Raw genomic sequence first — 27121 nt, 5'->3', positions numbered from 1 at the left:
TTAGTAATGGTCAGCTAAGTTGCAAAGGATTCGGAATTATGGTAGGATATTCTCGTCAAACAATAGTCATTTTTTTGTTTTTGAAAGGGTATTGATTGCATTAGATTCAATAGCCGTTAGCAAAGGGCTAGAGTCTACCATGTACTTGATAGGAAACAGATAAATCCCGAACTCTATCAAGCAAATGCCAACTCATTACAAGTTTGTTTTGAGCTCGCTGTAGCACTGAGCTTATAGTACAAAGAACTACTCTGTGTCTCCTAGGGCAAAATCATAAACTAGCCTTCCATTAGCCAAGCACGCAATTGTGGTACTAACAGAAGAGCCACTTCCCAGCAAACAAATAGGAGCAACTCCTTATCCATAAGCCGCTTGATAGCCAATCTTATTCCAGATAATTACCAAACTCTAATAGAAGTCACTCCACTTTATGACGCTAAAGTTCTTCACGTCCATGCCCATGACGAGAAAATGGCAAAAGCAAAGAAACTCTGAAATCCTATACTAGCTTGGAGGAGTGGCAAAGACGCTTAGGGTTTCTCTCGCCAAATCCTAACCAGTTCGAGGAAAAAAAAATGTTGATTATGTTGTGGTCCTTCACTTATAAAGATTACTCCAACCAATAGCGTAGCTACGGGTGGTCGAGGAGGGTCACTTGATTCCTCAAACTTTAGCTTCTAAGTTCCAATTATGTGATGTTTCTAGTTTCACATAACTTGTAAAATATTAGTCGACCTCTCTGCCTCTTTTCAAATTCAGTATTTTTCTTTTCAAATTCTGTGATTTTTCATTATTTTTTATTTACTTTTAGTAAATCATCTAAGTTCTAATAAATCTAAGCCACAAACATATGAAAAAGCCATAAAACTATCATTTATTGTTTATTACGAAAATTCAATTCTTTTGTACGGAAAGTTATTAAACTATTTCGATCAAGTTCTTAACCCTTCTTAATAAGATTTCTATCTACGCCACTGATTCCAACTATAATTTAAAACCGTGTAGCCGAATGCTGCCTCTATTGTGTCACAACCCAAAAAGGAACGAGAAATTAATCAAGATCAGAATGGATCATTATGACGCAAGAGTTCATTATGAAACGGCCAAAGGAAACAAACTCTGAAACTCTAAACTAGCTCTAAGGATGAGCGGCCGGGGCGCCTAGGGTTTCTCTCGCCTACTCCTAAGTCCTAACCAGCTCGGGAAAAAAAGAAGAAGAAAGAGTTGATTATGGTGTGGTCCATCTCTCAATAATTGCTCGACAACTATGCTTCCATACAAGCAAGTTGATTAATCAGAGGTATAGAGGTAGTAATAGTAGTTGTGCATGGGCCATGTCACGTACTCACATATCCCTTTCTATGTAAGATTTAGTGTCCGACTGTCCATACATACATATTATAATTGGGACCTCTCTCCCCCAGTTTCTCTTTACAGATGCCATTCATTTTCATTCATTCATTCAATTCAAATATCCATCTATCTTCTATCTTCGGCCATGAGTGACTGCAGAGGAAGGCCACACCAAGTACGTACGCAGTGGCGGACGCAGAAACTTTTGGCTATGGGGGGGGGAAATGAACAACCACACAACCAAATTTTGATGAATACAAAAATAGAAATTATTCTATGTACCGACGGTGCGGTGCAAATGACTCAACACTTATAAGATGATCTCAACCTTTGATATTTATAATTAGTATTTTTATTAATAACCTAAGAGTATATGTATAGCAAGCTCATGGCAGTGGTTTCCAATAACAAGAATTTGAGATATTTTCTTAAAATACTGACTTCCTCTTTTACCCTTATTTCTTCTCGATAACACCACACCACCATGTGCAAATCTGCAAATCTGATTAATCCTTTCTGCCTCTACGTACTACCCGTCAAGGCATCAACCCAGAAACTCTCGTCTATCTCTCATCTCTCTCTCTCTCTCTGCAAACCATTTCTCCCTTTATTTTTGTCAATCAAAAAATTCAACTGGCCATCTAAGAAACTTTTACAGTAGCTTCCAAATCGAACAACAAATTTATATTCCCCTAGAATTTCTCTAGTTTCTCTTTCTTTTTCTATTTTTGGAAGGAAACTTTCCATAGAAACTCAAATTAACCCAGAACCAACTAATCCGATCGAATGAGGGAATATAAAGTCTAAACTCTAAACTTCCTCTTAATTTTGGAATTGATTCTATCTTTTTCTAGATTTTTTCAAGATGCATTTTGCAGAATCGTTGAAAGAGTAGCCACTGGGAGCATTGCTCTCAATAAAATATGAAGCCAGTTCAAAAAAAATGAAAAGCCACTGGGGGCAGTTGCCCCCACTTGTCCCTACGTGCGTCCGTCCCTGTACGTACGATCATCGATCATCGATCATCTTCTTCTATATATAGCTAGATAGCCCCAATTGAAGAATCTGAAATTAAATGAAACGTTATTGGGGCATCTTCACTCTTCAGAGACACTAATTCGATGTGCGCAGCTCACCTAACAGATTTCATGACAATGTATGCAGAGTTAAACTTTAATTGACCAGAGGTTCTGAGCTTGTACGTACATGCATTAGGGTTTTATTTGATTGGGCAGGCCCACCGTTACGTGATACGTTTGCCCTATATAAGAATTTATTTGTAAGGTGAGAGATTCTTACATAGAGCAAGCGTATGACGTGTATGGTAGGAAAATTAGGAGTTATTACAAAATTAAAATACGTTCAAGCTTAAAACGAGGTATTTGTGAATACCACCACACACAAAAATAAATTATAAGTAGTGGATCGAGTATTATTTACTTTGAATTTCTGACGTTTATTTGTGTATTTGATGAAGTTTTTTTTTTTTTTTTAGAATGTTGTCAATGTTTTTGCTTGCTATATTGGCTCATTCATTACTTTGAGTTTACTTCATATATTCATTTTTCACTTAGATTGTGAAACTCCAAATGGTAGAACATTGTTTTTACTTTTTGTTTTTGGACTAGATTGTGATGACATGTTGATGCAGAACGGATGACAGTCCAGTTCGAAGAGCAGATTGATCGTGCAAAAGGAGGTAAACGAAAAGTTACTGCTAGTAGCCACGACGTCGCTCGGAGTCCGATTGGAGCGTGCCATAGCTTTCCGGAAAGGGAATTGCGCCAGAAACCAAACTCGTCGTTATGCCACGACGTGTGGGCTTTCGGGGGCATTTAGGGCCTCAAAACGCAGTTTTTCTATTTTTTATAGTTTTGGTTTTCAAGTTTATTTTGGATTGTTTTCGTTTTTACCCATGGACTTTAGGGTTTCATTATTAGTCGCCTTAGGGTTTTTTTCTTATATATAAGCAGCCTTAAGCGGCTGCAGAACCTATCTTTTATCATATTATCAATCAAAATTGAGAGTTTTCTCTTTTATCTCTGGTGGACTCCAGAATCTTTATTTTAAGTTTATTGCTTGTAAACCTAGGTGACCTTTCCGACTGCGTCACATGTATGATAAGATATGTACATTGGGGTGACATTATCATTTTGGTCAGTTACACTCACGCATGCATGATGTGAGGAAAAGGTTATATATGGCGTCCATACAAATACTTCCGAAAAATAGTGACGAACTTGATATTTGATGAGCTCATAGTAACCGCTTCAATCTCAAACTCCAATTTCATAGTGGCAATTATTCGATCCCTATCTGAGAAGAGTGGAGGAGCTAGTTTTGGACACTATATTCTATTGTGAATATATTTTCTTATTTTTATTTCTTTTGCAAAGATAATTTTCAACAAATCTCGAAGTTTGCCTGCAACCAAATTTTAAAGGAAAATTAGTAAACTAAATACACCATTATTAGTGCTCTTACAGTTTAGATTAGTAGTATAAACTTACTTGCAAACATGTGGCCTCCTTGTAATACATGAAAGTATTGTGTTGGATCCTCTAGATCAAAACGTGAACAGTTTTGATTATAAGGAACTTGGCCGGACCTCCAAATTATCATCTTCATTAACAAATACTGTTTGGCTCCAGTTTTGTTGCAGATGGTTAACAATCTCTTTTATGTGCGGACGTGCATTTATGGTTCAAACAAATACCTCCTCATTTATTTTATTTTTATCATATATATAGCTCTGAAAAAGAGAAAAAAAGGAAACAGGATGATTAAAATGAAAACCATATCTTTAAACTGAATGAATTATAGTGCAATTGTTCAAGTGCCCTTTGCTCTAGATTTGGTCTTCCATTCTTGCAACTACAAAATTCATTTTTTCTCTTTTTGAGCAGAAGCGTAGGTTTCATTAATCCGAAAGCCAGAAAATTACTTTCTTAAACTTGCGCTTTACATCAATGGTCAACTAGTTTAGAAACAATTAAGTACGTACTATCCATTAAAATTATTCTTTGATATTACTTTTCTTTGCTATAATATTATATGAAGAACTTGTTACTTTTCTTTCATATTAGGTACCGTCCATCTATTCTCATAGTTGGTTTTGGGCCCCAAAATCTCTTGTTTGAATCTTGGTGTAAGTTTCATTAATTCAAAAGTTAGAATGAAACGTACAATAATTTCTTAAACTTACGTCCTACATCAATGGTCAACTAGCTTAGAAATAATTAAGTAACATCCATTAAAATTATTCTTTGATATTACTTTTCTTTGCTATAATATATGGAGAACTTATTACTTTTCTTTCATATTAGGTATCCGTCCATCTATTCTCATGGTTGGTTTTAGACCCCAAAATCTCATGTTTAAATCTTATTGTTCCGAGTCAAATTCGTTAAGACGCGTTTCGTGTTAGGAAAAAATAATAATAAAAGAAAGGACAAATGTTTGTAAAATTATAAAGCAAATAGTAAAGTTGTCTGATAAGTCTTAATCAATTTATCAAAAGTCCCAAAATATGTCACTAACTACCCAACAGAATCACCGACCAAGGTACTAAACCTCAATCGTCTTCCAACATCGTTTAATCACTGTCAAAACTTTATTGATTCACGCATTAGGGTTCAACTGCATGCATGTGTACGTGCAGGCAACAAAACATCATGTTCCTTGTACTACATAACTCTTGGAATTTTTGACTGCTTGCTTACACTTTATTCGAGAGAAATATCCTGTAATTAGATTAAATGCAAATGCAAATCGCTATTGAAATATCAAATTATAAAAATCTAAAAAAGTATATTTTATTTTTCTTATGTATTCTTCTAAATACTTTTATATTTCGTAGTTTTCAAAAGAACTACTTAAAATTCCATACTTTTAAATCAAACAATATTATGCCCCATTGTACACAAACTCTTACACTTTTTTCCCCATCTTTATACACAATTGAACAAAAAATAGTATAAATCAAAAATTTTAAAAACCAAAGAAATGAATTAAAAATAAGGGTAATGATGAAAAAGGTCACATTAGAGTGTGAAATGATAAAAATGTCACCTAGTTTCCCACTTGATAAAAAGGTCCATTATAAATTGTTAGTAATATTAATTTAGTACTTCTGAATAATGAGGTGATGTTAAAAAATGTCAGTTTTTAAGTTTTCTGATTCCCATTCTGCCCTTAAAGCCATCTCCCTCTATCTTCTTTCTTCTTCTCCTCCACACAGACAGAGACCGAGAGAGAGAGAGAGTGTGTGTGTGAATGGCGAAGAACAACGCGTCGTTGAAATCGGTGGACGAGTTCTTGAAGCGGTGCCAACAATCCGGCGATGCCGCCTACTCTGCTCTGAGATCAGTGTTGGAGCGTCTCGAGGATCCGAAAACCCGAACTCAAGCTCGGATCTTCCTCTCCGACCTTCATAAGCGCTTCCCTACCCCCCACCGGAGCTACACTCTCGAAATGGTCAGTCAATTTTTCCAGTAATTAGTTAACGGATTAATTAAATAAAAAAAAATTCTCTCGAAAAATGATTCAATTTTATGTTTTTGCCGTTACAGATCCGATTCTATTGCCTACAAAACCAAGGCAGTGGCGCTTCGCTCATGGCTACGTTGTCTTCAGCCGGACGGAACTCTCTGGCATTTTGGGGATCGATGGAGTTTGATTCGTGCCAATTGAGTGTTAGGTAGCGGAAAGTATCGGACTGGGTTAAATAGAGCAGGGTTCTGTTCTCTGTTCGTGTTTTGACTGAAGAGGGATCTAAGTAAGAGCTCAGCGGTAGCTATTTTGATTCTGAGCATGCTCTCTATTTTGGGTTTCTGAGAAAAGTTGAATTTGATTTGTGTATTGATCATGATCAGCTGATTTTCAATTTTGGTGAATTACATGAATGGTTGTTACTGTGCTCAAAGTATAGTCTTCCATCAAACAAAAATTACTAGTGAAGTAGATATTGTTTCTGGTAGTTTTGGGGCACTTTGTGTATTGTGGTTACTGTTTATCTTCTTGTGGAGCTTGTTTTCTGGAAATAATGACATAGTTGTCTATTGGATGTATATAAAGTCTTGACTCTCAGTTTCAGGTTGAGCTGTATAAGTTACTGTCAAGCATCTTTCAATTTGTTGGGGTCCTGATTTTGACTCTCTAGCCCTCTTATATTTTGGAAAAAAATGTGAGTAAAGACGGTGTTCAATTTTGCAAGTACTAATATCCACACTTTATATATAAGTGATTAGATTATGTTTGATTCTGGTTCTTGAACTGTAGTTTTAGCTAGCTAGATATTGCAGTTTCCTAAGAGATTTAAAATGTGTATTATATAATCGAAAATTGTTCTAATACCTGCTCATGTTTCTATTATTGATCTTTCATGTGCTGGGGCAATTGCCTCGTTCGTGGGTCAGATGGTTATTCAAGGTTTCATTTACTGAGGCTGGAAACCAGTAAAACTGGAGTCCCTCATCACCAACTGCCTTGCAGAGGCTGAGTTGGAAGTAAATCTAACTTTCATCATGTCTTTTGCCTTACCTAACACAATTCTATCACATCTAAAGGAGTGGTTTAGTGACCAAGGAGATATGAATTATGATCAAGCTTGATATCTTCTTGCAACTTTGTTACTGTCTCAAGAAAGCCCCCAGTCTTAAGTATTTAGTAACAAATGAGTTCTTATCTCTTAAAGGAGAAGTTGAAATGTGTTTTTGGTGCTTTCTAAGTATTTAGTAACAGTTTGTTCTTATTGTCCCAAGGAAAAGGTCAAATTTGTTTCAAGACTCCATTTACTGATTCAATCTCTGGTATCTTCTTAATAATGTTTGGCTTTAGTAAACAATGAGAGATATATGGTTGAACTAAAGTTCTGGATGAGTTGCCTGTTCACCATCTTAATAATGTTCACCAGCTTTTCTGTGGCTTTATGATATTTTTGTTTATCTGTTTCAGGTTTGTCGAAGCCAAACTATAATTTGGTAGGGTAGTTTGGTGCGCCCTACAGAATTAAGTTCAAAATTCCGCTTCACCTTTGTACTGATCAAGTATTCAAAATTTGAATGAATTGAATGGGCACGGGAACCTCTTTTGTTCTTCTGAAAGTCTAAGAAGTAAATTTTCTTATATTTACTCTGACAGAAGCCACAGGGTTAGTCATTGAAGAGGTAAGTTTCTGTGAGTGTTTATGCAAGTTAAGTTACGGTTGCAAAGCAGTTGTTTCAGACTAGTTTGTTGAGTTTCAGAATATTCTTCAAGCAAGCCATGCATCTATCTTGTAAGAGACTGCTTTCAGGTTTTGAAACTAGTATGTTCAGGTGACTGAACTTTTTCAAGAAGGAATGCTAGAAGATGTTTGATTACGGTACCAAAAGATCTTGAACTAGTAAGTTCAGCAAAATTGGTATTGTTCCGCTCTCATATCAGTACCAGTATCCCATCAATTATCTTCAAGGTCAACATGTCCTAGCAAAAGTTGGGGACTTTAGGGCTGTTATGGCCTCTAGATGCTAAGTTACCAGATGCACGTACTATTCTTGGCTGCTTGAAATATCGGAAAGAAAGAACATGGCATTAACCAATCTTCAATGGACTAAGCACCAAAAATTTTATAATTGGTAGTCCAAGAATTTTAAATATCTGAAGCCATTACCAACACTCCTAAGTGCCACATGTTTGCATCACTAAACAAGGTTCCAGCTGAATTTAGAATGAAGTCACTGTTAATCACATGTCACTAACTAAGTAATTGACCATGTCACTGACCAAGTAACTGTCAGTAGCCAAGTCACAAGTTAATAGTCAAGTCACTGTTAATCACATGTCACTAACTAAGTAACTGACCATGTCACATTACATGTCACTGACAATGTCACTAACCAAGTAACTGTCAGTAGCCAAGTCACAAGTTAATAGCCAAGTCACTATTAATCACATGTCACTAACTAAGTAACTGTCAGTAGGCAAGTCACAAGTTAATAGCCAAGTCACTGTTAATCACATGTCACTAACTGAGTAACTGATCATGTCACTGACCATGTCACTAACAGAGTAACTGTCAGTAGCCAAGTCACAAGTTAATAGCCAAGTTACTGTTAATCACATGTCACTAACTAAGTAACTGACCATGTCACATTACATGTCACTGACAATGTCACTAACCAAGTAACTGTCAGTAGCCAAGTCACAAGTTAATAGCCAAGTCACTGTTAATCACATGTCACTAACTAAGTAACTGACCATGTCACTGACCAAGTAACTGTCAGTAGCCAAGTCACAAGTTGATAGCCAAGTCACAAGTTGATAGTCAAGTCACTGTTAATCACATGTTACTAACTAAGTAACTGACCATGTCACATTACATGTCATTGACCATGCCTTGAACAAGTTTCCCCTTGATTGAATCTCTCCTTGAACTCATTTCTCATTGAAAGATCCCACCGTAACCGAATCTCTCCTTGAACTAATCCTTCCTTGAGGGAATCTGCCGCAACCTAATCTCTCCTTGAGCTAATTCTTCCTTGAGGGAATCCGCCCTAACCTAATCTCTCCTTGAGCTAATCCTTCCTTGAGGGAATCCGCCCTAGCCAAATCTCTCCTTGAGCTAATTCCTCCTTGAGGGATTCCGCCGTAACCGAATCCCTCCTCAAGCTAATTCCTTCTTGAGGGATTCCGCCATAACCGAATTCCTCCTTGCGAGGTTTTCGCCATAACCAAATCTCTCTCGGCGGGATACTTCTTCCTTAGCTAGATATTTCTTCTCTTGATGAGATACTCGTCCTTGCTCCTTCCCGGATCTTATTCTCGAAATTTTCACCCCCACAGCATGTAAAAGAACCAAAACAAAAAAGAAAACCAACTACAGCATATTTAATCTCACAATTTGAACAAAACTACCCTTACTGGTTTCCAAATGTCCTACTTTTCATAGATTGTGGGATGAAAACAAGCAAACAGATGCGGATATATTTCAAGAGAATCCATTACCAAACCATAAACACAACAAAAAAAAAAAAAACTAAATTTCAGACACATTGTCAGTTACATGTTCAGTTACATGGTCAGTCACATACATTGTAAGTGACATGATCAGTTACATAATCAGTTACATGGTCAGTTACATGTTCAGTTACATACATTGTAAGTGACATGGTCAGTGACGTGTATAACAATGAAATGGAAAGTGACATGCAACTTGGCTAGTGACATGGTCAGTGACTTTGTCGGTGATTTGAGGCTAATAGTAACTTGACCAATGACATAGCCAGTCACATGTGGCCAGTAACTTAGCTAGGAATTGACAGCGACGTCACAGGCCAACTAGTGATCTGGCCAGTGAAGTCACAGGCCATGTCACTGACAACGTCAGTTACATGGTGTTGTCAGTGACATGGTCAGTCACATACATTGTAAGTGACATGATCAGTTACATAATTAGTTACATGATCAGTTACATACATTGAAAAATTAGTCTATAAACAGTATCTGTAATTTCACATTGCATTGACTGAAAAATTCCAAGTGATGTACATGCAACTTTCTCATCTCAACATTACATTCTTTCTTGTTACACAAAGCCACGAGGACAATTAAATACTCCATCATCTGGAAATTGGAAGTAACAGGCAAACCAGTTGCCTTATTCACATTCCCAATGTGCATAATCCTACCGGCTCTCAGGGAATTTAGTCTCATAGGTCTGAGGCAACTGCATGAATGAAATAATTTTTATTAGAGACAATGTGGCGCAATATCAACAGTCTACCAACAGCCGTGATGACATGTAAGCCCAACCAAAACAATTAAAAATACAACAATTAGAAAAGACAAACCTTGATCCACTACCACTGCGATCCAGTTTGTGCATAAGAATTGCTCGCGACCGGGCATTCAATGACTGTAATATTATTAGCAGATTAAGTCAGTTTCATTGCAGATCAACCAAAAAAATATAATGCAGTGCAGAAACTTAGTTCACAGTTTTAGTACAGCCATATCTTTATACCACAAACCAGTACCCTTTGGATTTGCAATGCTCATGTCTGCACTGCCTTAAGATATCATGCACTTCCTACTAGTTAAAGTAATGGGGTCAACCAAAAAAGTTATTCAGGGAGGGCTAAGTGGTGGGATTATGAAACTAGTAAAACCATCTCCTTTCACTCTAAACCAATGTCTTTTAACAGATAATGTACTCCTTACTAGTTAAACCAAAGAGGAAGGGGATGAGTGACAAGCCCAGTAAATAGGTTACAAGAATGCATGATGTGCTGTATTTTGTATCACAACTTTCATTACTTACATGCAAACAAAATCATAACTGACCAATCTTTACATCATGATTAAAAGTTGACACCAATTTAAACTAAATTTTTCACCTTTTATATTTGGATGATAAACTCTAATCATTTATAAAAAAGAAACTTATCTTCTTCAGTAGATTAAAAAAAATATGAGGACCCACATAAAGTACTAGGAAGATTGAACCAATGAAGTAACATAATATTGTTTCCTTATCAAAAATGAAGCCGAGGTACCATTAGCATCAAACATAATGACATCTTAAAAGCAATATAGCAGCAGCGTTTGCTATTATGAAACCAAAAATCAATTTCTAACCCCGTATACTCCTTGAGCCAGTAGCCAAGACTAACAATACTGGTAGTCCAGAAGATATATAAACGTCAAAGCAAATTGAAGATTTGTTCGCATATGATCAATACTACTACTTCAATCGATTATGGGAAACAGAATCTCCAAATTCTCAGGCAACAAAGCAAGTAATCTACCAAACAGAAGCACATAGATTATAGATACATTCTAGCATGTGAAAATTGATTAATAATATTGAAAAACTGAAAAATCAGAACTCACAGTGACAAGGGAGATGGATCGCGGCGGCGACGAGGATTCTGAAGTTGCTGCTGGTGCGCGAGGTAGCCGTGTAAAAAACCCCGCCGCGGTCGACATCCGACGGGTACAATTGCGGCGAGTGGCTCAAGTCCGACAAGATTTGGACGAGTCGGCTCCGGGTAGTGTCGTGCAAGGACCAGCACGAGATCAGACTTGAGGATCCAAATTCCAACGATCTCTGTCGAGACCATGCTCGACTCGTCGCGCTACTTCGTCCTTAAGATGGAGGACGGCACCGGCAAGTACGCCTTCATCGGCCTCGAGTTCGTCAAGTGCAATGAGGCGTTCTATTTCAAGAAGAAGAAAAAGATAGAGAGAGAGAGGTTCAGATGGGCTTAAGGGAGAGAGTGAGAGCTGTCGATGGCAGTTTTGTAATTAAATGTAACTCTAATGGTATGTTGTGAAGAAGTGACCTTAATCATCATGGGGACATTTGTGTATCCTGAATTATAATAAAACACTTTAAAATAACCTCTTTTATCATTGTCCCTTAAAAATACTATGCAAAACTTTTCAACATATATGGTATATTTTCTCGTATAATACACTTATCGTATTTTATTGACTACGATGATGAGGTCTGTTCTACTGTGAAGTAGGATGAAAGTTTGATGAAGTGAGGGGTCAATTAATCAGTAATTTTTAACTTATTATAAATCCAGGTAAACCGAAAAGAATAGCGATGGCATATATTGTTTATACTATACAACACCAGGAATGCAGGAGAGCAGTCAGAGCACCAAAATCAGATTTTATATACAGGAAATAAGCTGTTGAGTTTACTTTTCTGGTCATGAAGTTAGGTTTGATTTAACTTAAACAGCGATGTAACATCGTCTTTATTGAGTTTTCATCATCACTCACGCGTAATGTTTTGGAATTTTCAACAGCGGCGGTTTAGCCTTTAGTCTTTTTCTTTTCCTTTTTGGGCTGACTAGCCCAGTTGCTAAAGTTCTCAAAAATGTTTCACTTTACTTTTCAATTGTATTCTAATTTTATTTTAATTTAATCAAGGGGGAGCTGCATGTACATCAAAAATGGCCAAAAGAGAAGTCGACAATTTTGAACAATGTAATGGCCTCGACTTTTCCCCTAATTTTCAATGTTCATAATTCGCAACACTCATTCCATTTCTTACAATTTACTGTAGAGTGAGAATAGTGCAACTATACAGTTTGAATGTGACTCGAGAAAATTTACGATAAAAATTTTAGGACTATAGAGATCTTCGATTTCCGCTAACCCCCGATAACTGCTTAAGACTAGTAAGAGCATCTTGAGCATTTCGCTTTGTGTTGGCATTGCCATGCTTAAAGGCTTCCACCAATGCCCACACCAGAGCCTGGTTGAGCGAATGCCTATGGTTCTCGACTCTCAGTATCCTCTCAATGATCCAAACTGTTCTCTCTTGCAGCTCGCCAGGTCGAACTTCTGTGAAAAGAGTAATCACAGCGTCAATAACACCCAATTGCTCAAGTTCGTCAACTGCTCTTTTGAAGTTGCTAGAACTAGAAGTCTCTATTACTAGAGTGGATAGTGCCTCCACTGCAGCAATCTGAACACTAGTGTTGTTATCCGTGAGTAGATCAACAAGGGGCTTGATGCAATTGCTCTTTAGCAAACACAATTGACTATCTTCTTCGCATGGAATGTTGTGTATCGGACACTTGGAAGGTTCTAGAGAAGACCGTCCGCACATGAACATCAAATGAGAACATAATCCATGGGGAAGTTGTGGTTCTGACTGCATAGCGGCTACTGATCTTCCATATCCAGACAAGTTTTTCAACCCAAGGATGGCTAGTTGTTTTACTCTTGGGTTTGAAGGATAATTAAGGTGATGATGAAAAATAGTAATAAGGCTATGCTCTTTGACTGTACTAAGAGTTTGCGGATTGAGGTTCTTTGTAATGTGAAGTAAAAGACCAAGAAGACCTTCCAACATGCTTGATGCAGGTCGAGAAATACTCCTCCCACTCGAAGTTTGGTGCTGGTTTTTTAGAGTAGAAGCTATCCATCTAACAAAATTAACTTCTAGGAGTGTCTTCACTTCGTCTTCCGAGAGTGGAAGGTTTGCAAGTATGCATGCAGTATCAGATCTCTCACTATCTGCCGATTGGTCATCTAATAGTTTGTCTTTCAACAGGGAAAGCTTGTAACAAGGCCTTAGCTCATCAGCAATATCTTGACCAAACCTCTCTGAGAGTAGTCTTGTAAGCCTATAAGCTTGAATTCTGAGTTCCACTTCAGGTTGCTCAAGAAATGGTAAAATGGTTTTAATCCCTTCCCCAGATTTTATATGACAAGCTACTGACTCTGTAAATGGAAACAACAAAGCATGGGTGACCCTGTTAGAAAATGAGTATTTTATGAGAACTGCTCTTATGCAGAAAAACAGAGCTAATTTCATGACCATAAAAAAATAAAATAAAAACCTTTTTCTGCAGCAAATTTCAGCTACAATGCCTTTATTTTCTTTGACCTCCTAGTTTTGCAATTTGATATATATATATATATATGTGTGTGTGTGTGTGTGTGTGTGTGTGTGTGTGTGTGTCAGCAGTATATTTATTTCAAGATTCGAGAGTAAGAGCAAATATAACAAATATAAATATAATGTTTTTAGAATAGCATTTAAGATCTTGTGGCCTACAATGTAGATAAGAAGAAACAAAGGTAACTACTGTCATGGTGGTGTTAAAAATTAGATTCTTCATTTAAGCCCTTGCCCTGCTATTGTTGCAGCACAAACATATAGGTAGCTTTTGAAAGTGTTCTTAAACCAAAAGATAAAAAGTATTCTGGCCTCCTATGTGGGGACTGGGGAGATAATCTCCAGCCACTTCTCCAGAAAGATGCTAAACACAAAAGACTTTCTTCAGGAACAAGATACAACCCTAATCACTACAACAGGATTCCATTTGAACTATAGCAACTATCTTTTCCTGTTTTGATTTTTAGAACAAACAATCCAAGGAATAAAATGCACCAACTTACTAAGCAGTGAACCACAAAATAAATGCAGGCAAGTTCAAGGTCTATGTGGTACTAATCAGAAATTGATACAATAAGATATACACAGAGGGAAACCCATGGTTCCATGAATAATAAACGAATCTCACATAGTGCTTTAATTTGCAAAGTAAAGGAAGAATTACCTGATGCTTGCGGAGATGAGGCAATTCCATACAGGATATGGAGAATAGATATTTGACAGGGAAGGGATGCAAGAGGTAAAACCCCCAAAAGATTATATATAAATGATTCTGACTGCATAGAGTTCCCTTCTTTGTCAGCTGAAGCCAATTCCCAGTGCCCTGGATTTGATACTATATTTGCCATGGTTGATGCAGCCAACTCTTTCAGTTCCAACGAAGTATCCTGGTTGATGAAAAGGATACCTGTTAAAGCGGGAAGTACAGCAGAATCAACAAGGATGGTTGCATTGTCATCTAGACCTGACAAGTTATACAACGCTTTCAAGCTCGCTGCTCTTCCTTCCGGATTAGAAAGCATCTCAACTAGTATTTTGGCACATTGCCTAGCTATTTGTTCCTTGCTGCTATTCGTCAAGGTCATACTTCCCACTATAGATGCCATCTCAATTTTGACATTTTCAGAACCTGTTTCCAGAAATACACAGATTCCAGTATAAGGGCTGAATATAAAATACCATACACTGCTAAGAGCTATCTATTGAGAAAGAAAAACAAAATGTGAATCTCCCCAAGTCTCCTGTTTTCTATCGTTCCATTACTTTGTCCAAGAAAGATGCAAAATTGATCTTTCTTATAAAGTCGATTATAATTGATGATTTTGAGCTGGAGACAGCAAAAAATAGTAGAAGGCACACCTTCACAAAGTCGAGTAAGCAAGGGATTGAATCTCCCTGCTGCGGCCAAATGCTGAACAATACCCTCCACTTTCTCCATCTGCTTTAATACCTCCTCAGCTAGATTGGATAAACCAGGATGCTCCAGGTTTCCTGCCATGCTTGAGAGAAGAACCAAAGCACCTTTCTCTGATGCAATTTTAATGCAACAAGCTTCATCACTAGAGAACTCAAGTAACAATTTCACAGCACACTCTCTCTCTTTCTCTGAACTCCCTATAAGACTATGTATGGCCAATCTAGTGATACCTTCTTGAAGCATGATTTCCTACAAATATTCAGAAAGTTTTATCACAAACTAGTAACAGTAGGAAACATAGCACAACTCATGCCAGAAGAGCGTACTAGACCCAAACATCAAACACACAAAGCTATACATTATCTACTTTGAAGCGATTTACAAGTACTATAATTTCACAAGAGAAGCAATCAAAGGCAAAATCACTCTAAAGTTTCATTCTTTGATACCTCCACCTTATTAGTCAACTGAATAACGATAATTATTAGGAGGGAAAATCTAGATAAAGTGAAAAACTTACCTTGCTTTCTTCATCTTTGGCCATGCTAACCAAAGCCACAAGAGCTTTGCTTCTCAAATGAGTCCCAATACTCTTCGAACTGTTCCTCAACATTTTAACAATAAGCACAACAATGCCAGCATTCCTAACTCTAAATCTACAAAGGGGATACTCTTCTGAGATGTTATAAACATTATCCAACACTCCCTCTATACCATCCACCATTAAAGGCTCTTCGCTAAGCTTTTGAACCCCAATTTTGACCAGAATCTCAACATTCCTATTCACCCACTCCTCAATTGCTCCGGCTAGTCCAATATTTGGTTTCAGCTCCAATGACTGAAGCACCTGACCGGTGACCGGACAAGTCGGTTCTCGGCCGTCGTCAAAACACCGCTCAAACCAGTACTTAATGGCCGACCGTTCGTACGTCTGCGACGATTGGAGTACCACCGGGTCTCTCATCACCTCCTTCGTCAACGGACACAGAAAATTCTTGAACGGAGAGATTTGAGCGTCGTCTTCGAACTCCAGGCCCGTCGCGAAATTGGGCTGCACGGCCCAATTCTCCAGGATCCTCTCCAACGACACCAAAATCCGGCGTTCCGACGCCGAATTCGAGCCGGCGATGTCGTTTCTCAGGACCTTGATTTGCTTGGACAGCTCGGCGTGATTCTCCGGCTCAATTCCGAGAGCTCGAGCCAAATCCATGATAATCGCGCTCTCAACGGCTTTGCTGGTCTTCGTCTGCGTCGCTTCTCCTTCCTTCCGCAGCGTGTGGTGAACTCTCTCTTCGTTCTCTGTGACCTAAATTTCAATACTGAGAGGTTCAATTTCGAACAACAGTGTGAGGAATTGATTAACAGAGCTTGGATTACTTCACTTACTTTGAATTGAGCTTGTTTCATGTCCCTGGAGAGATCGGCGATTTTTTTGCGGAGATCGGGGAGGTCCTCGACGGCGGAGTCGAGGAGGGCGAGCCAGCCGGAGACGGCGACGGTGTTTTCGTTGAGGGATTTGCAGAGGGAGAGGCAGTGGATGAGGACGAAGATTTTGCCTTTGGAGTAAGACGACATCGTTTTGACGGCGGCGCTGAGGTCGGCGGCGATGCCCTTGAGGGCGGTGAGGACGGAAGGCGGGAAGGCGGCGTCGGGTGAGGAGGTGGAGCGGGTGAGGTGGGTGAGGGCGAGCTGGAGGCGGTGGGCGAAGGCGGAGAAGCGGCGAGGGGGGTCGAAGGAGGAGTGGTCGTAGTGAGGGGCGCAGAGGTCGGCGAGGGAGGCGTGGATGGAGTCCAGCAAAGTGGAGGAGGCGGAGGGTGACGTCATTCCGGTGAGGGTTCGGGCATGGATAATTTTGCTTTGCCCGCGTTTTTTCTTTCTTCCAACACTTGACACCACCCTTGTGGAAACTGAAAAATGGAGCGAAAGGTCAAATGATCGAGTGTTGACTTTCAGCACAGTCTCGATAGACGGCTACAGTAACGGTTTTTAGTTACGTTTCTGGCCATCGTACTCTTTTTAATTTATTATTCAAGATATTGGTCAGAATTTTCTTTCCAATTTTTTTGTTGTTGTTGTTAATATCTGGATGAGTTCGCTATGTTACTGAGTTAGTAACACAGTCAGTTAGTCAATATTTAAATTGAGAGTATCCCCCTCCCCCCCCCCCCCCCCCCCCCGGCAAGTGCACGAATACGAAGGTCACTTACACTTGCTGACTACAAACATGTGGGAATTGAAACTTGATTGCTAAATATAGGGGTTTCATGTTAAGCTAATCGACCAATCTTATCACAATAGGGTAAATTAAGATCAAAGAATAGGCTTCAAGCTATCCTACACTTGTTGAACTAGTACCAAGATATATAGAACAAAAAACTACGCTATTGTTTAAAATGCAGTCACAAAACAATTGCATCAAATATCAAAATGTTGCAGAACGTTGTCAATTTCATGCATGATAGTTTTGGCCCTTTGGTACTCACATGTCAAAAACGTCATACTTTTTAAATATTTCACATGTCAAAAATGTCATTTTCTTTGAATATTTCAGGAGATACATTTTGCTCATGTCTTACAATGTCAATATGGAATTTTTTGGTTGTCTAGTCAAAGAGAATGTTCTACTCGTCGTAGACCAATTGTTAGCTGGTTTTTAAAACCTATCTCTTGTTATTCAAATCTTACCCCATTCTCAAAAGAAATTACTTCTAAACTATAGAGGTTGTTGCCCATTGTTTCTTTTTACAAAAGGAACCAAATGATAGAACTCCTACAAGTGTAAGAGTGACTCTTAAAAAACTTTTGTTAAGAATATTTCCCTGCTAATTTGGGCGAGAAACAAAAAGAGATCCGGTTACGGCCCATAGGATGAGCCCAAATGGTCCAAAGAATTTGTATCCTCATTAGTCAAGAAAGAGACACTTCTTCGTCTCCAACTCTCTCTCTCTCTGTCTCTGAAGCAAAGGCCATGGATCGCGCCCAGATCGTTTTTCTAGGGTTACCACTCTTCCTCTTCTGCTTCGATGTCCTTAACATCTTCACTCTCCGACCACCACCGCCTCCTCCTCACAAGGCACCCCACCACCACCACCACCACCACCTCCAAAACAAACCACCTCCACTCCCTAAAGACACCCTAGACTTCCCCTCACAGGTATTCCAAGCTCTTTCGCTTCTGCAAGTTTCGATTTTTTTGTCCTCTTTCCTTTGACTTTGATCAATTTCAGAAACCAATCGCTGGAGCAGTGGGGGTCGGCAACACAGTCAAGATTAGTTTCTGCACCTCTTGCTCTTACAAGTAATTCTCTAATTTCTTTTCTGTTATTAGGTTTTCACCTTCATGTTGTTGTGTGTTTCCAATGCTAGATGAGTAGTGTGATCAAGTTGAAATCTTTGCTCTTACTAGTGTGCCTTTCATATTTCTTTTCTGTATTGGGTCTTTGATATTTATATCAAACCCGAAATGTGTTTCTGCTATTCCTGGCTTCGTGTGTGTACTTACTTATCTTTTATGGGGTAATTTGCTTATTGCTTTATCGGCAGTGTGTAGTCTGTAGGTTTCTGTACAATGGGAGATGATAGATGATCAAACTTAAATATAGCTCTTACAAGTGTTTTTCCTTATAGAATATTGAATTGAATAGATTTGAAATTTATTTGGTTGTGTTTCTAGACCGCGATTTATCTTTCGACCTAAATGGATCTGTTTAGCTACCAATAGGGTTGGTAAACATGTTAGATTTAGCCATGGAATTGAGCTATGTTTACTTACATAAGAATATGCTTTTGGTAGGGGGACTGCAGTAACAATGACCAAGATGCTAGAGGCTGCTTATCCTGGGATTGAAGTTGTTCTTTCAAACTATCCCCCAGCTTTACCAAAGCATCTGCTTAGCAAATTAGTTCCTGTTGTTCAATTTGGAATATTTGGGATTGTCATGGGGGGTGAGCAACTTTTCCCTATGGTGGGGATGGTACCCCCTCCTTGGTTTTACTCTCTGCGTGCGAATAGGTTTGGAACCATGGCATCTACTTGGCTTCTTGGTAATGCATTGCAGTCCTTCCTTCAAGGCACTGGCGCTTTTGAAGTTTCCCTCAACGATGAATTGGTGGGTGAACCGAACCTTCTTTTCACATTTGGTCATAGTGCTTTGAGCTAGAATTTTGTTGCTAGTTGTTCCTTTTTATTTAGCTTTTGTGCTCTTTTTATTGCAGATTTTCTCTAAGCTCCAGGAGGGAAGATTTCCAGGAGAGATTGAACTAAGAGATGCCATTGGCAGGAAGTTGGTCAATTCAGGAATCACTGGTGATGGGGCATTATGGACCTAGTCAGCTTTTAAACGTCTGAATGTATGCGACTTTCATAGTTGGTTCGAGTTCGGAGTGAGTAGTGACTAGTTAATCATCAATATTGTACGAAGTAACATCAATACATGTTTTGCAGGTTGGACCTTTTGTGTGCAATACCTGATTCTCCATTGCTATATGATACAAGCATTGGTTGGATTTGAGATGTCTTGGATTTTGAATATCTGTTATAATCAAAATGAACTCCGATTGTTCAATATAACACTGCATGTCTGCATTTATGCATGTCCCATATAGTAGCACAACCAGGTAGTGCGGTTCCTCAGAGTAGGCAAAGTCCCCGGGAAAAGTGTTCCGATGTATTTTCTTAACATTCAGCTTTTGTCAAAAGTATATTTTTCAAATATATAATGAAAAGATCAAACCAACGATATATTCATTTGCAAAAGTGTACATATTAAAACATAACATATATGGAAACACCTCTATTGATATAAAATATATACACTATTACTGGTTAAAAGTAACATAAATGGACACATCTTTGTCAACACTCATGCTGTGGGTTAACCATGTCTTGAGCCGTGGACACATCTTTGTCAACACTCATGCTGTGGGTTAACCATGTCTTGAGCCCCTGGATTTTCAGGCAACCCTGCACACACACTGGTTCTAGATGGATGCGTATTTAAAACAATGGTGAATCCATGACAATTTTTAGATGTTCAAATGTGAATAATATTGTGGTGGGTGGTTGTTGCAAACGGTAGCAGTCAAATACCATGGAACAAAACCGGAAACATTTTCTTTAAATAGAAGTAATCTCTCTTGTATGACAGTCCAAATATTGAACCGTTGGCTTTGGCTGGAAGATCGTTTGTCAACAAAGGATTGGCTATATGTAATTCTTTTGGACGTGGAATTCACTAATTATGATTCATAAACTCACCAGATAAATTTCTTCTCTCTGCAACCTCCAAATATTTAAAACAGAAGTGTAAAGATTCAATAACAAATCAGCATCACTATTACACTTTCAGACCAGATGACACTGTACTTAAGTTGCCTGTTTGGCTAATATTCACTTGCTTCCATAACCCAATGTAACAGCCAATAAGCGTGGAACATTATCTTCATTTTTCTCAAGTAAATTTGACGCAGCTGCTGCCTCTCACTAGAGGAGAAGAACCGACTCCGCTAGCATGTAGATAATGAAGTTCCACAGAACTCATAACACATGCATATCATAAAATGTCTACAACAATTCCCTGTACTAGAATAGCATAAGCTGGATTGCCCTCATTTTCCAGTACTTTCAAGAACACCACTTCAGTCATCAATTGAAAACATGTCATGCAGGGAAGGAATGTGTAGCCACCCGCCATTAACTATCCTGTAACAGTGAAACCAGAGAATCTCTTTGTTGAAATCACACTAACACATCATTTTTGGAGCATACTTAACAAACTAGTAGGGACTAGAGAGCGATGGGAATCCTGAACCATTGCTCATGGGATAGAAGAAAGATATGATGCAAAGGAGGCACCACCAATGGAACAATTGAAAACTATGATTTAGAGGAGGAGGGGAAAGCAGATAAAAGTTCTAATGACGGCATACAATTCTTGAAAACTGCTATGGCATTTTAAGATGTAAGAAATTCTCACAACGACACCGTCATTGGATTACGAATAAATTAAAGAATTACCTTCAATAAGGAGCTTTTGGAAGTCGCAGGGAGTTCACAAAACACCATTGACCAACACCAATAGACCGTATAAAGTACCAAAATCCAATAAGAACCTGCCTTCATTAGGAATTATGTTCTTATCTTTGACACCTTACAATCCCAGAGACGAGACAAACTCCAGGCAGACAGACACCATTGCATGAATAATAAACATATCCGCAGATATAATGAGATATTACCACACTACTGAACATCCCTATATTCTTTAATAGGGCAACATATTCCTTTGCCTCTACCTGTAAAAAGACCCACACAGAAAGTACAAGCAGGTTCTTTGCTTGAACTTTAAACTCAAAATAAGACAATTTTACACATTAAAAGCTAAGCAGACTCTACGGACAGAGAATAGCTAGTGAACTTGCAGAAAAATATAACCAGAGAAATACCGGACTGCCTCTAACCTTTTTCAAGTGTCTTGTAGCGTAGCACCGCAGAGATTCCCAAATGATGTCAATATCTTCTTTGTTTGTGAAACAAAGAACATTTCTCAATTACCAGACTTTCTTTCAAACATGTTTGGTAATTCTAAAATTGTAATCTACTTATGAAGAACTGTTGACAGCTAAATTTGTTGGATGGCAGTTAATATTTAAGGAAGCTTGTAAGAGGCTAGACAACAACATGGTTCTATGGTGTAGTGGTTAGCACTCTGGACTTTGAATCCAGCGACCTGGGTTCGACTCCCGGTAGGACCTCTCATTTTTTTTTTTTTTTTAATTGTATAAGACTCGCAACTCTTGAAAGAGTATCAATACATGAAACAGTACCACATCATTTGGCACACAAATTTTGAATGTCTAACAGGCCTAAAGAAGACAATATTGGTACACAGACAACATTGGTGGGTCTTTTTAAAGAAGTCGAAGGGCCCCTACTTGTAAAAAGAGTACACAGAAAGGCTTAAAAGAACCACACAGAAAGTCAAAGAACACCTTAAAGTAGGGGTTCTTTCACAGCATTACAGAGATAGACAGAAGGTTCAATTTCATCCTTCGACTTGCAGATTTGGAATTAGCATTCAAAAGTTGTAAACTACTAAAGACATTACTTGGCTTGGTGTGAGTATAATATGGGATAGCTTTCCAAACAGTTTTGGTTAGTCTGAGACGGTTGTCCAGTTTTCAAATACAATGAACCGTTCATAGCTATAAATTTTGCAATTTTGTTAAAGATTTGACAACAACATGGTTCTATGGTATAGTGATAAGCACTCTGGACTTTGAATCCAGCGACCTGAGTTCGACTCCCGGTAGGACCTTTCATTCCTTAATTTCTTTTTCATAGAATTTTTGTAAAAGGCTAGGACTCACAAGAATATTTGACAAGGTTTTATGGTGTCTCATAGAATAAAGCTTTAATTGACAAACCTCCATCATGGTACCATGAATGAAATCTTTCACTTGGTAATATCTCCGACAAACATCAATCTGAATGACGCCACTAACTTCACCACTGAACTCGACTCCAGTTGGGACAACCTTCTACACCAATACTCTTCCTCTGAAATACCTACCATAAAACCAAAATACATGAAACAAATACACATTCATTATTAGCAACTAAAAAAAAAAATTGTTCTGCCTACCCATGGTCCCATGAAATTCACTCTTTATGCATCTAAAGCAGACCAGATATTCCAGCACTAGAGTAGGCAGTGTACTATCAAATCAATAAATTTTACCAGCTAAATTTCAGACTATAATCAAACCAAGATGATAATCTGTTTGCCTTAGAAGACAAGAACATTAATCAGTTAACATAAAAACTGTTGGTCTCTCCCTCCCTCCCTCTCTCCCCCTCCAAAATTTTTGCAGGGGGCGATGATTTACAAGGACATTCAGCATATGAAACACACTCTCTCTCTCTCTCTCTCACATCAAAAATTTTGCAGAGCGCGATGATTTACAAGGACATTCAACCTATGAAACAGTTACTTGTGATTTGGTAAACGAATTTTGAATGCCTGACCATAAAAAAACATAAATGGTTCACACAGGATAACTCAGTGACAAATCTAGAGTATGTTTCACTTCATTCAAAGTGGTGATTATACTAAATGTAACAAAAATAAAACATAAAATAACATTGGTTCAAAGCAACACAAACATAATACTGATATGGAATTACCATTCAAAGCTTCGGTACTAATAACAACATTGTGTGCTATTAGTGCAATAAAAACTTAGTTCCTAAGGGACAGTTTAAAGTTTCAAACAATTTGCAACATTTGCAATGGTTTTCTAATTTTCCACTACAACAAAATGTTAGACAGCTAAAGTTTTGCAAGGACGACATCTATTATATTACAACAACCTTTTCAAAAGGCTAGAGAGACAAAACAAGGTTCTATGGTGTAGTGGTTAGCACTCTGGACTTTGAATCCAGCAACCTGGGTTCGACTCCCAGTAGGACCTTCTATTCCTTATTTCTTTTTGGAAGAACATTTTTTATAAGCATAGGGCATGCAAGAATATTCAACATGGTTGTATCTCATAGCATAAGCTTTAGTGGACAACCCTCCACTACCCTCCATCAAGGTAACATGGATATAATCTTTCATATGGGAACATGACGAACATCTCAAACATCACTTAGGTTACACCTATACTCTTAAGTCCTGTGGGATTGCTTCCTACACCAACACAGTATAGGAGTCTCATATGAAACACAAGACCTAAATAAAAGCAATCATTAACACAATAATTGTATCCATACACCAATCCTAGAATTTTAGATGCATGGGTCCTTCGCTTAAATTTCTCTTTTCTAAAGTAATAACTAAGGACACATCTTTAAACATCTGAAGCAGACCAGACCAGATATTCCAGCATGAGGACATGCAGCACACAATAAAATCATTATACAACAAGCTTCATACCAAACCATCTCTTAGCTTTGTCAACTGTCTTGTAGCATATGGCCATGGCATGATGGTAATATCTATTATGTTTGTGAACAAAAGAGCATACTCGGTTACCATATTATCTTCCAAACATATCATAATTTTTAAGTTATAATATATTTTCCCACTACCATAAACTGTTGACAGATGAAGGGTCTTTGCATGGACTGCATTTATATCTAATAACTTTCCGTATACACAACAAGAAGGTTCTATGGTGTAGTGGTTAGCACTCTGGACTTTGAATCCAGCGACCTGGGTTCAACTCCCGGTAGGACCTTTTTTTTTTTTTTTCCTCGAAACTTTTGTGAAATACTAGTGCTTGCATGAATATTTAGCATATGAAACACTAGCACATCATTGATACACGAAATCAACTAAAATCACTGAAAAAGACAAGATCTTTTCACAAGGGATACTTCTACCAAAATGTAAAATATGGTTCTGATTTATTCAAGTAATAATTGTACCAATGTGACATATATATCAAACATAAAACTACAACACCTGGTACAAGGCAACACAAAAATAATCGGAAGGTTGAATTTGAGAATCTAACTTCAAAAGTGGAACTAGCATTCAAGAATCAGAAAGTATTAACAACATTGTTTAATGTATAGTTTCTACAGGATAGCTAAAGTTTCAACTTTCAAACGACTTTTGTTAGGCCTGAAAAGGTGCTCTAAATACTAGTTCCACAAAAGTACAAAGCCAGCCAAACATAAATAGAAGTTTCAGTGTCATCATTAAACTTCAAATGTGGAATAACCCTTCAAACTTAAAAAGTATTAACAACATTATTTAGCTTGCCATTAGTGTCTATGGCTAGCTAAGTTTGCTAAATTTCAAATGGTTAATCCAGATTTCCAATACAACAAAATGTTGACAGCTAAAGTTTCTGCATGGATTAGCATTTATGCACAATGGTTTTCTGTAAGAATAGACAACAAAGTGGTTCTATGGTGTAGTGGTTAGCACTCTGGACTCTGAATCCAGAAACCTGGGTTCAACTCCCAGTAGGACCTTCCATCCTGAATACTTTCGTCTTTTTTCTTCTATTTCTCAAAACTTTTGGAAACAGATAGGACTTGCAAGAACACTCAACCAATGTAACAGTGTCCCATCATGTGGTAAAGTCGATATAATGCTGACAGCTAAAGTTTCTGCATGGATTAGCAGTTATGCACAATGGTTTTCTGTAGAAGAATAGACAACAACGTGGTTCTATGGTGTAGTGGTTAGCACTCTGGACTCTGAATCCAGTAACCTGGGTTCAACTCCCAGTAGGACCTTCCATTCTTAAGGTTTTCTCTTTTCCTTTTTTTTTTTTTTTTTTTTTTTGTCTCTTTCTAAAAACTTTTGAAAACAGATATGACTTGCAAGAACCAATGAAACAAGCGTCCCATCATCTGGTAAAATTTTGAATGTCTTTACAGTGAAAAGGCAGAAACAGTGACAGAAACCTGAAGTCATGTTAACGTGACATCACTCAAGGGCACAATAACAAAATTGGTACAAAGCAACATGAACATAATAGAAGGTTAAGCAACATGAAAACAATAGAAGGTTCAAATTCATCATTCGAAGTGTGGTAATAGCAAAAATTTAGAATGAAAAATCTAGATTTCCAACACAATAAAATGTTGACAGCTAAAGGATTGCAGTTATGTTCATTGTTTTCTGTAAAAGACTACAAAACAAAATGGTTCTATGGTGTAGTGGTTAGCACTCTGGACTCTGAATCCAGTGACCTGGGTTCGACTCCCGATAGGACCTTCCATTCTTATTAACCTTTTTTTTTGTCTTTTTCTCAAAACTTTTGGAAAGTGATAGGGTTTGGAACGACAATCAACCAATCAAACAGTGTCCCATCATTTGGTAAACAAAGTTTGAATGTCCAACAGTAAACAGAGAAATGGTTCACAGAAGATATCTCGGTGACAGAAACCTAAAGTGTGTCTCACTTCATTCTAGTGATTATACTAATATGACCTATAAATCAATGACACAATAACAATATTGGAACAAAGCAACAAGAACATAGTACAAGGTCCAATTTCATCATTGAACTTCAAAATGTGGCAGTAGAAAAATTTGGAAATAAGGAATAGCCCACGTTTCAAATACTTTTGGTAAGTTTTCCCACTACACTAAGCTGTCGACAGCTAAAGGGACTGCATATATCATATCTAATGACTTTTTGTCAAAGGCTAGACACAAACAAGGTTCTATGGTGTAGGGGTTAGCACTCTGGACTCTGAATCCAGTAACCTGGGTTCGACTCCCAGTAGGACCTTTGTTCTTTTTTTTTTCTTTTTTCTTTTTAACATAGAACATTTTTATAAAGCTTAACATGCAAGAATACTTGAAATGATTATCATAGCATAATCTTCAATGGACAAACCTCAATTAAGGAACCATGAAATTATCTTTCCTATAAGAACATCTATGAAGAAGTTACTAGGTAACCGCCGAACTCAACATGTGTGGGGCTGCCTCCTACAACAACAGATTGTAGGAGTATGCTTTTTCCTCCATACGGAATACATGCCCCAACAGAAGCAATCATTATCACTAGAATTACTCTTTACCAGAAGGCTGTAAAATCCTACTTGAGGGTCTACGATAAAATTTGTTTTGGTTTCTATTTGGCTAGTATGTAGTTACTACTTACTACCATGATTTAATCTAGCTGTCAATATGATGGACCATTCTGACATTCAAAATCGTGAAGATATTGACGAGATAATATGCTTTCCAAGTCTGCAACAATTGAATATAGTTATTTTTCAAGACATTCCTAACCTGGTCAAAGCTGGAAGAACTGCTGTCCAAGTGTTTTCAATAAAACCACTGCAATCACTAAGAGAAAACACATCCTGCGAGAAGGGATACATAGCCACTCATCCTGTAAGCAGAGAAATTGAGTAGTAAAGTCCCCTAACATGGTCTATCATTACTTAACAAAAGCACGGAGTTTGACCC

At 37.9% G+C, this 27121-nt stretch overlaps 2 protein-coding genes, 1 long non-coding RNA gene and 7 other non-coding genes across 10 annotated transcripts; 8 read left to right on the top strand and 2 right to left on the bottom strand.

Annotated features, from left to right (window-relative positions):
- Window positions 1-12235: 12235 nt before the first annotated feature.
- LOC133732337 (U-box domain-containing protein 44-like) lies at window positions 12236-17105 on the bottom strand. Its single transcript, XM_062159867.1, has 5 exons — window positions 16563-17105; window positions 15697-16482; window positions 15119-15425; window positions 14424-14888; window positions 12236-13581 (listed from the first exon to the last, which is right to left on the bottom strand). Exons 1-5 carry the CDS (start codon window positions 16998-17000, stop codon window positions 12482-12484), a joined length of 3096 nt encoding a protein of 1031 aa, XP_062015851.1. The 5' UTR covers window positions 17001-17105; the 3' UTR covers window positions 12236-12481.
- A 900-nt stretch (window positions 17106-18005) lies between these two features.
- Window positions 18006-19746, top strand: LOC133731764 (selT-like protein). Its single transcript, XM_062159170.1, has 5 exons — window positions 18006-18330; window positions 18404-18474; window positions 18970-19285; window positions 19392-19526; window positions 19621-19746. Exons 1-4 carry the CDS (start codon window positions 18055-18057, stop codon window positions 19503-19505), a joined length of 777 nt encoding a protein of 258 aa, XP_062015154.1. The 5' UTR covers window positions 18006-18054; the 3' UTR covers window positions 19506-19526; window positions 19621-19746.
- Window positions 19747-20465: 719 nt separating this feature from the next.
- Window positions 20466-27118, bottom strand: LOC133731499 (uncharacterized). The gene is made up of 2 exons (XR_009856688.1): window positions 26942-27118; window positions 20466-22743 (listed from the first exon to the last, which is right to left on the bottom strand). It is a non-coding gene; the product is annotated as an uncharacterized LOC133731499 (long non-coding RNA).
- TRNAQ-UUG (transfer RNA glutamine (anticodon UUG)) lies at window positions 21858-21929 on the top strand. Its single transcript has one exon. It is a non-coding gene; the product is annotated as a tRNA-Gln (tRNA).
- Window positions 23577-23648, top strand: TRNAQ-UUG (transfer RNA glutamine (anticodon UUG)). Its single transcript has one exon. It is a non-coding gene; the product is annotated as a tRNA-Gln (tRNA).
- TRNAQ-UUG (transfer RNA glutamine (anticodon UUG)) lies at window positions 24345-24416 on the top strand. The gene has a single exon. It is a non-coding gene; the product is annotated as a tRNA-Gln (tRNA).
- On the top strand, window positions 25090-25161 carry TRNAQ-CUG (transfer RNA glutamine (anticodon CUG)). Its single transcript has one exon. It is a non-coding gene; the product is annotated as a tRNA-Gln (tRNA).
- TRNAQ-CUG (transfer RNA glutamine (anticodon CUG)) lies at window positions 25357-25428 on the top strand. The gene has a single exon. It is a non-coding gene; the product is annotated as a tRNA-Gln (tRNA).
- TRNAQ-CUG (transfer RNA glutamine (anticodon CUG)) lies at window positions 25841-25912 on the top strand. Its single transcript has one exon. It is a non-coding gene; the product is annotated as a tRNA-Gln (tRNA).
- Window positions 26361-26432, top strand: TRNAQ-CUG (transfer RNA glutamine (anticodon CUG)). The gene has a single exon. It is a non-coding gene; the product is annotated as a tRNA-Gln (tRNA).
- Window positions 27119-27121: the final 3 nt, after the last annotated feature.

Source organism: Rosa rugosa, chromosome 2 (assembly GCF_958449725.1).
Source record: "Rosa rugosa chromosome 2, drRosRugo1.1, whole genome shotgun sequence".
NCBI lineage: Eukaryota > Viridiplantae > Streptophyta > Magnoliopsida > Rosales > Rosaceae > Rosa > Rosa rugosa.
Note: the sequence above shows the minus strand (reverse complement) of the source record. Positions and strands in the feature narration are given on the sequence as shown.

Bases quoted from the DNA above. Each gene is read 5' to 3' on its own strand.
- LOC133731764 (XM_062159170.1), top strand. From the start codon at position 18,055: ATGGTCCAAAGAATTTGTATCCTCATTAGTCAAGAAAGAGACACTTCT. The intron at 18,331-18,403 runs GTATTCCAAGCT...GATCAATTTCAG, and splicing joins CCCTAGACTTCCCCTCACAG to AAACCAATCGCTGGAGCAGT. The intron at 18,475-18,969 runs GTAATTCTCTAA...TGCTTTTGGTAG, and splicing joins TGCACCTCTTGCTCTTACAA to GGGGACTGCAGTAACAATGA.
- LOC133732337 (XM_062159867.1), bottom strand. From the start codon at position 17,000: ATGACGTCACCCTCCGCCTCCTCCACTTTGCTGGACTCCATCCACGCC. The intron at 16,483-16,562 runs GTAAGTGAAGTA...ATTGAAATTTAG, and splicing joins TGAAACAAGCTCAATTCAAA to GTCACAGAGAACGAAGAGAG. The intron at 14,889-15,118 runs GTGTGCCTTCTA...TTCTGGAAACAG, and splicing joins GCTTACTCGACTTTGTGAAG to GTTCTGAAAATGTCAAAATT.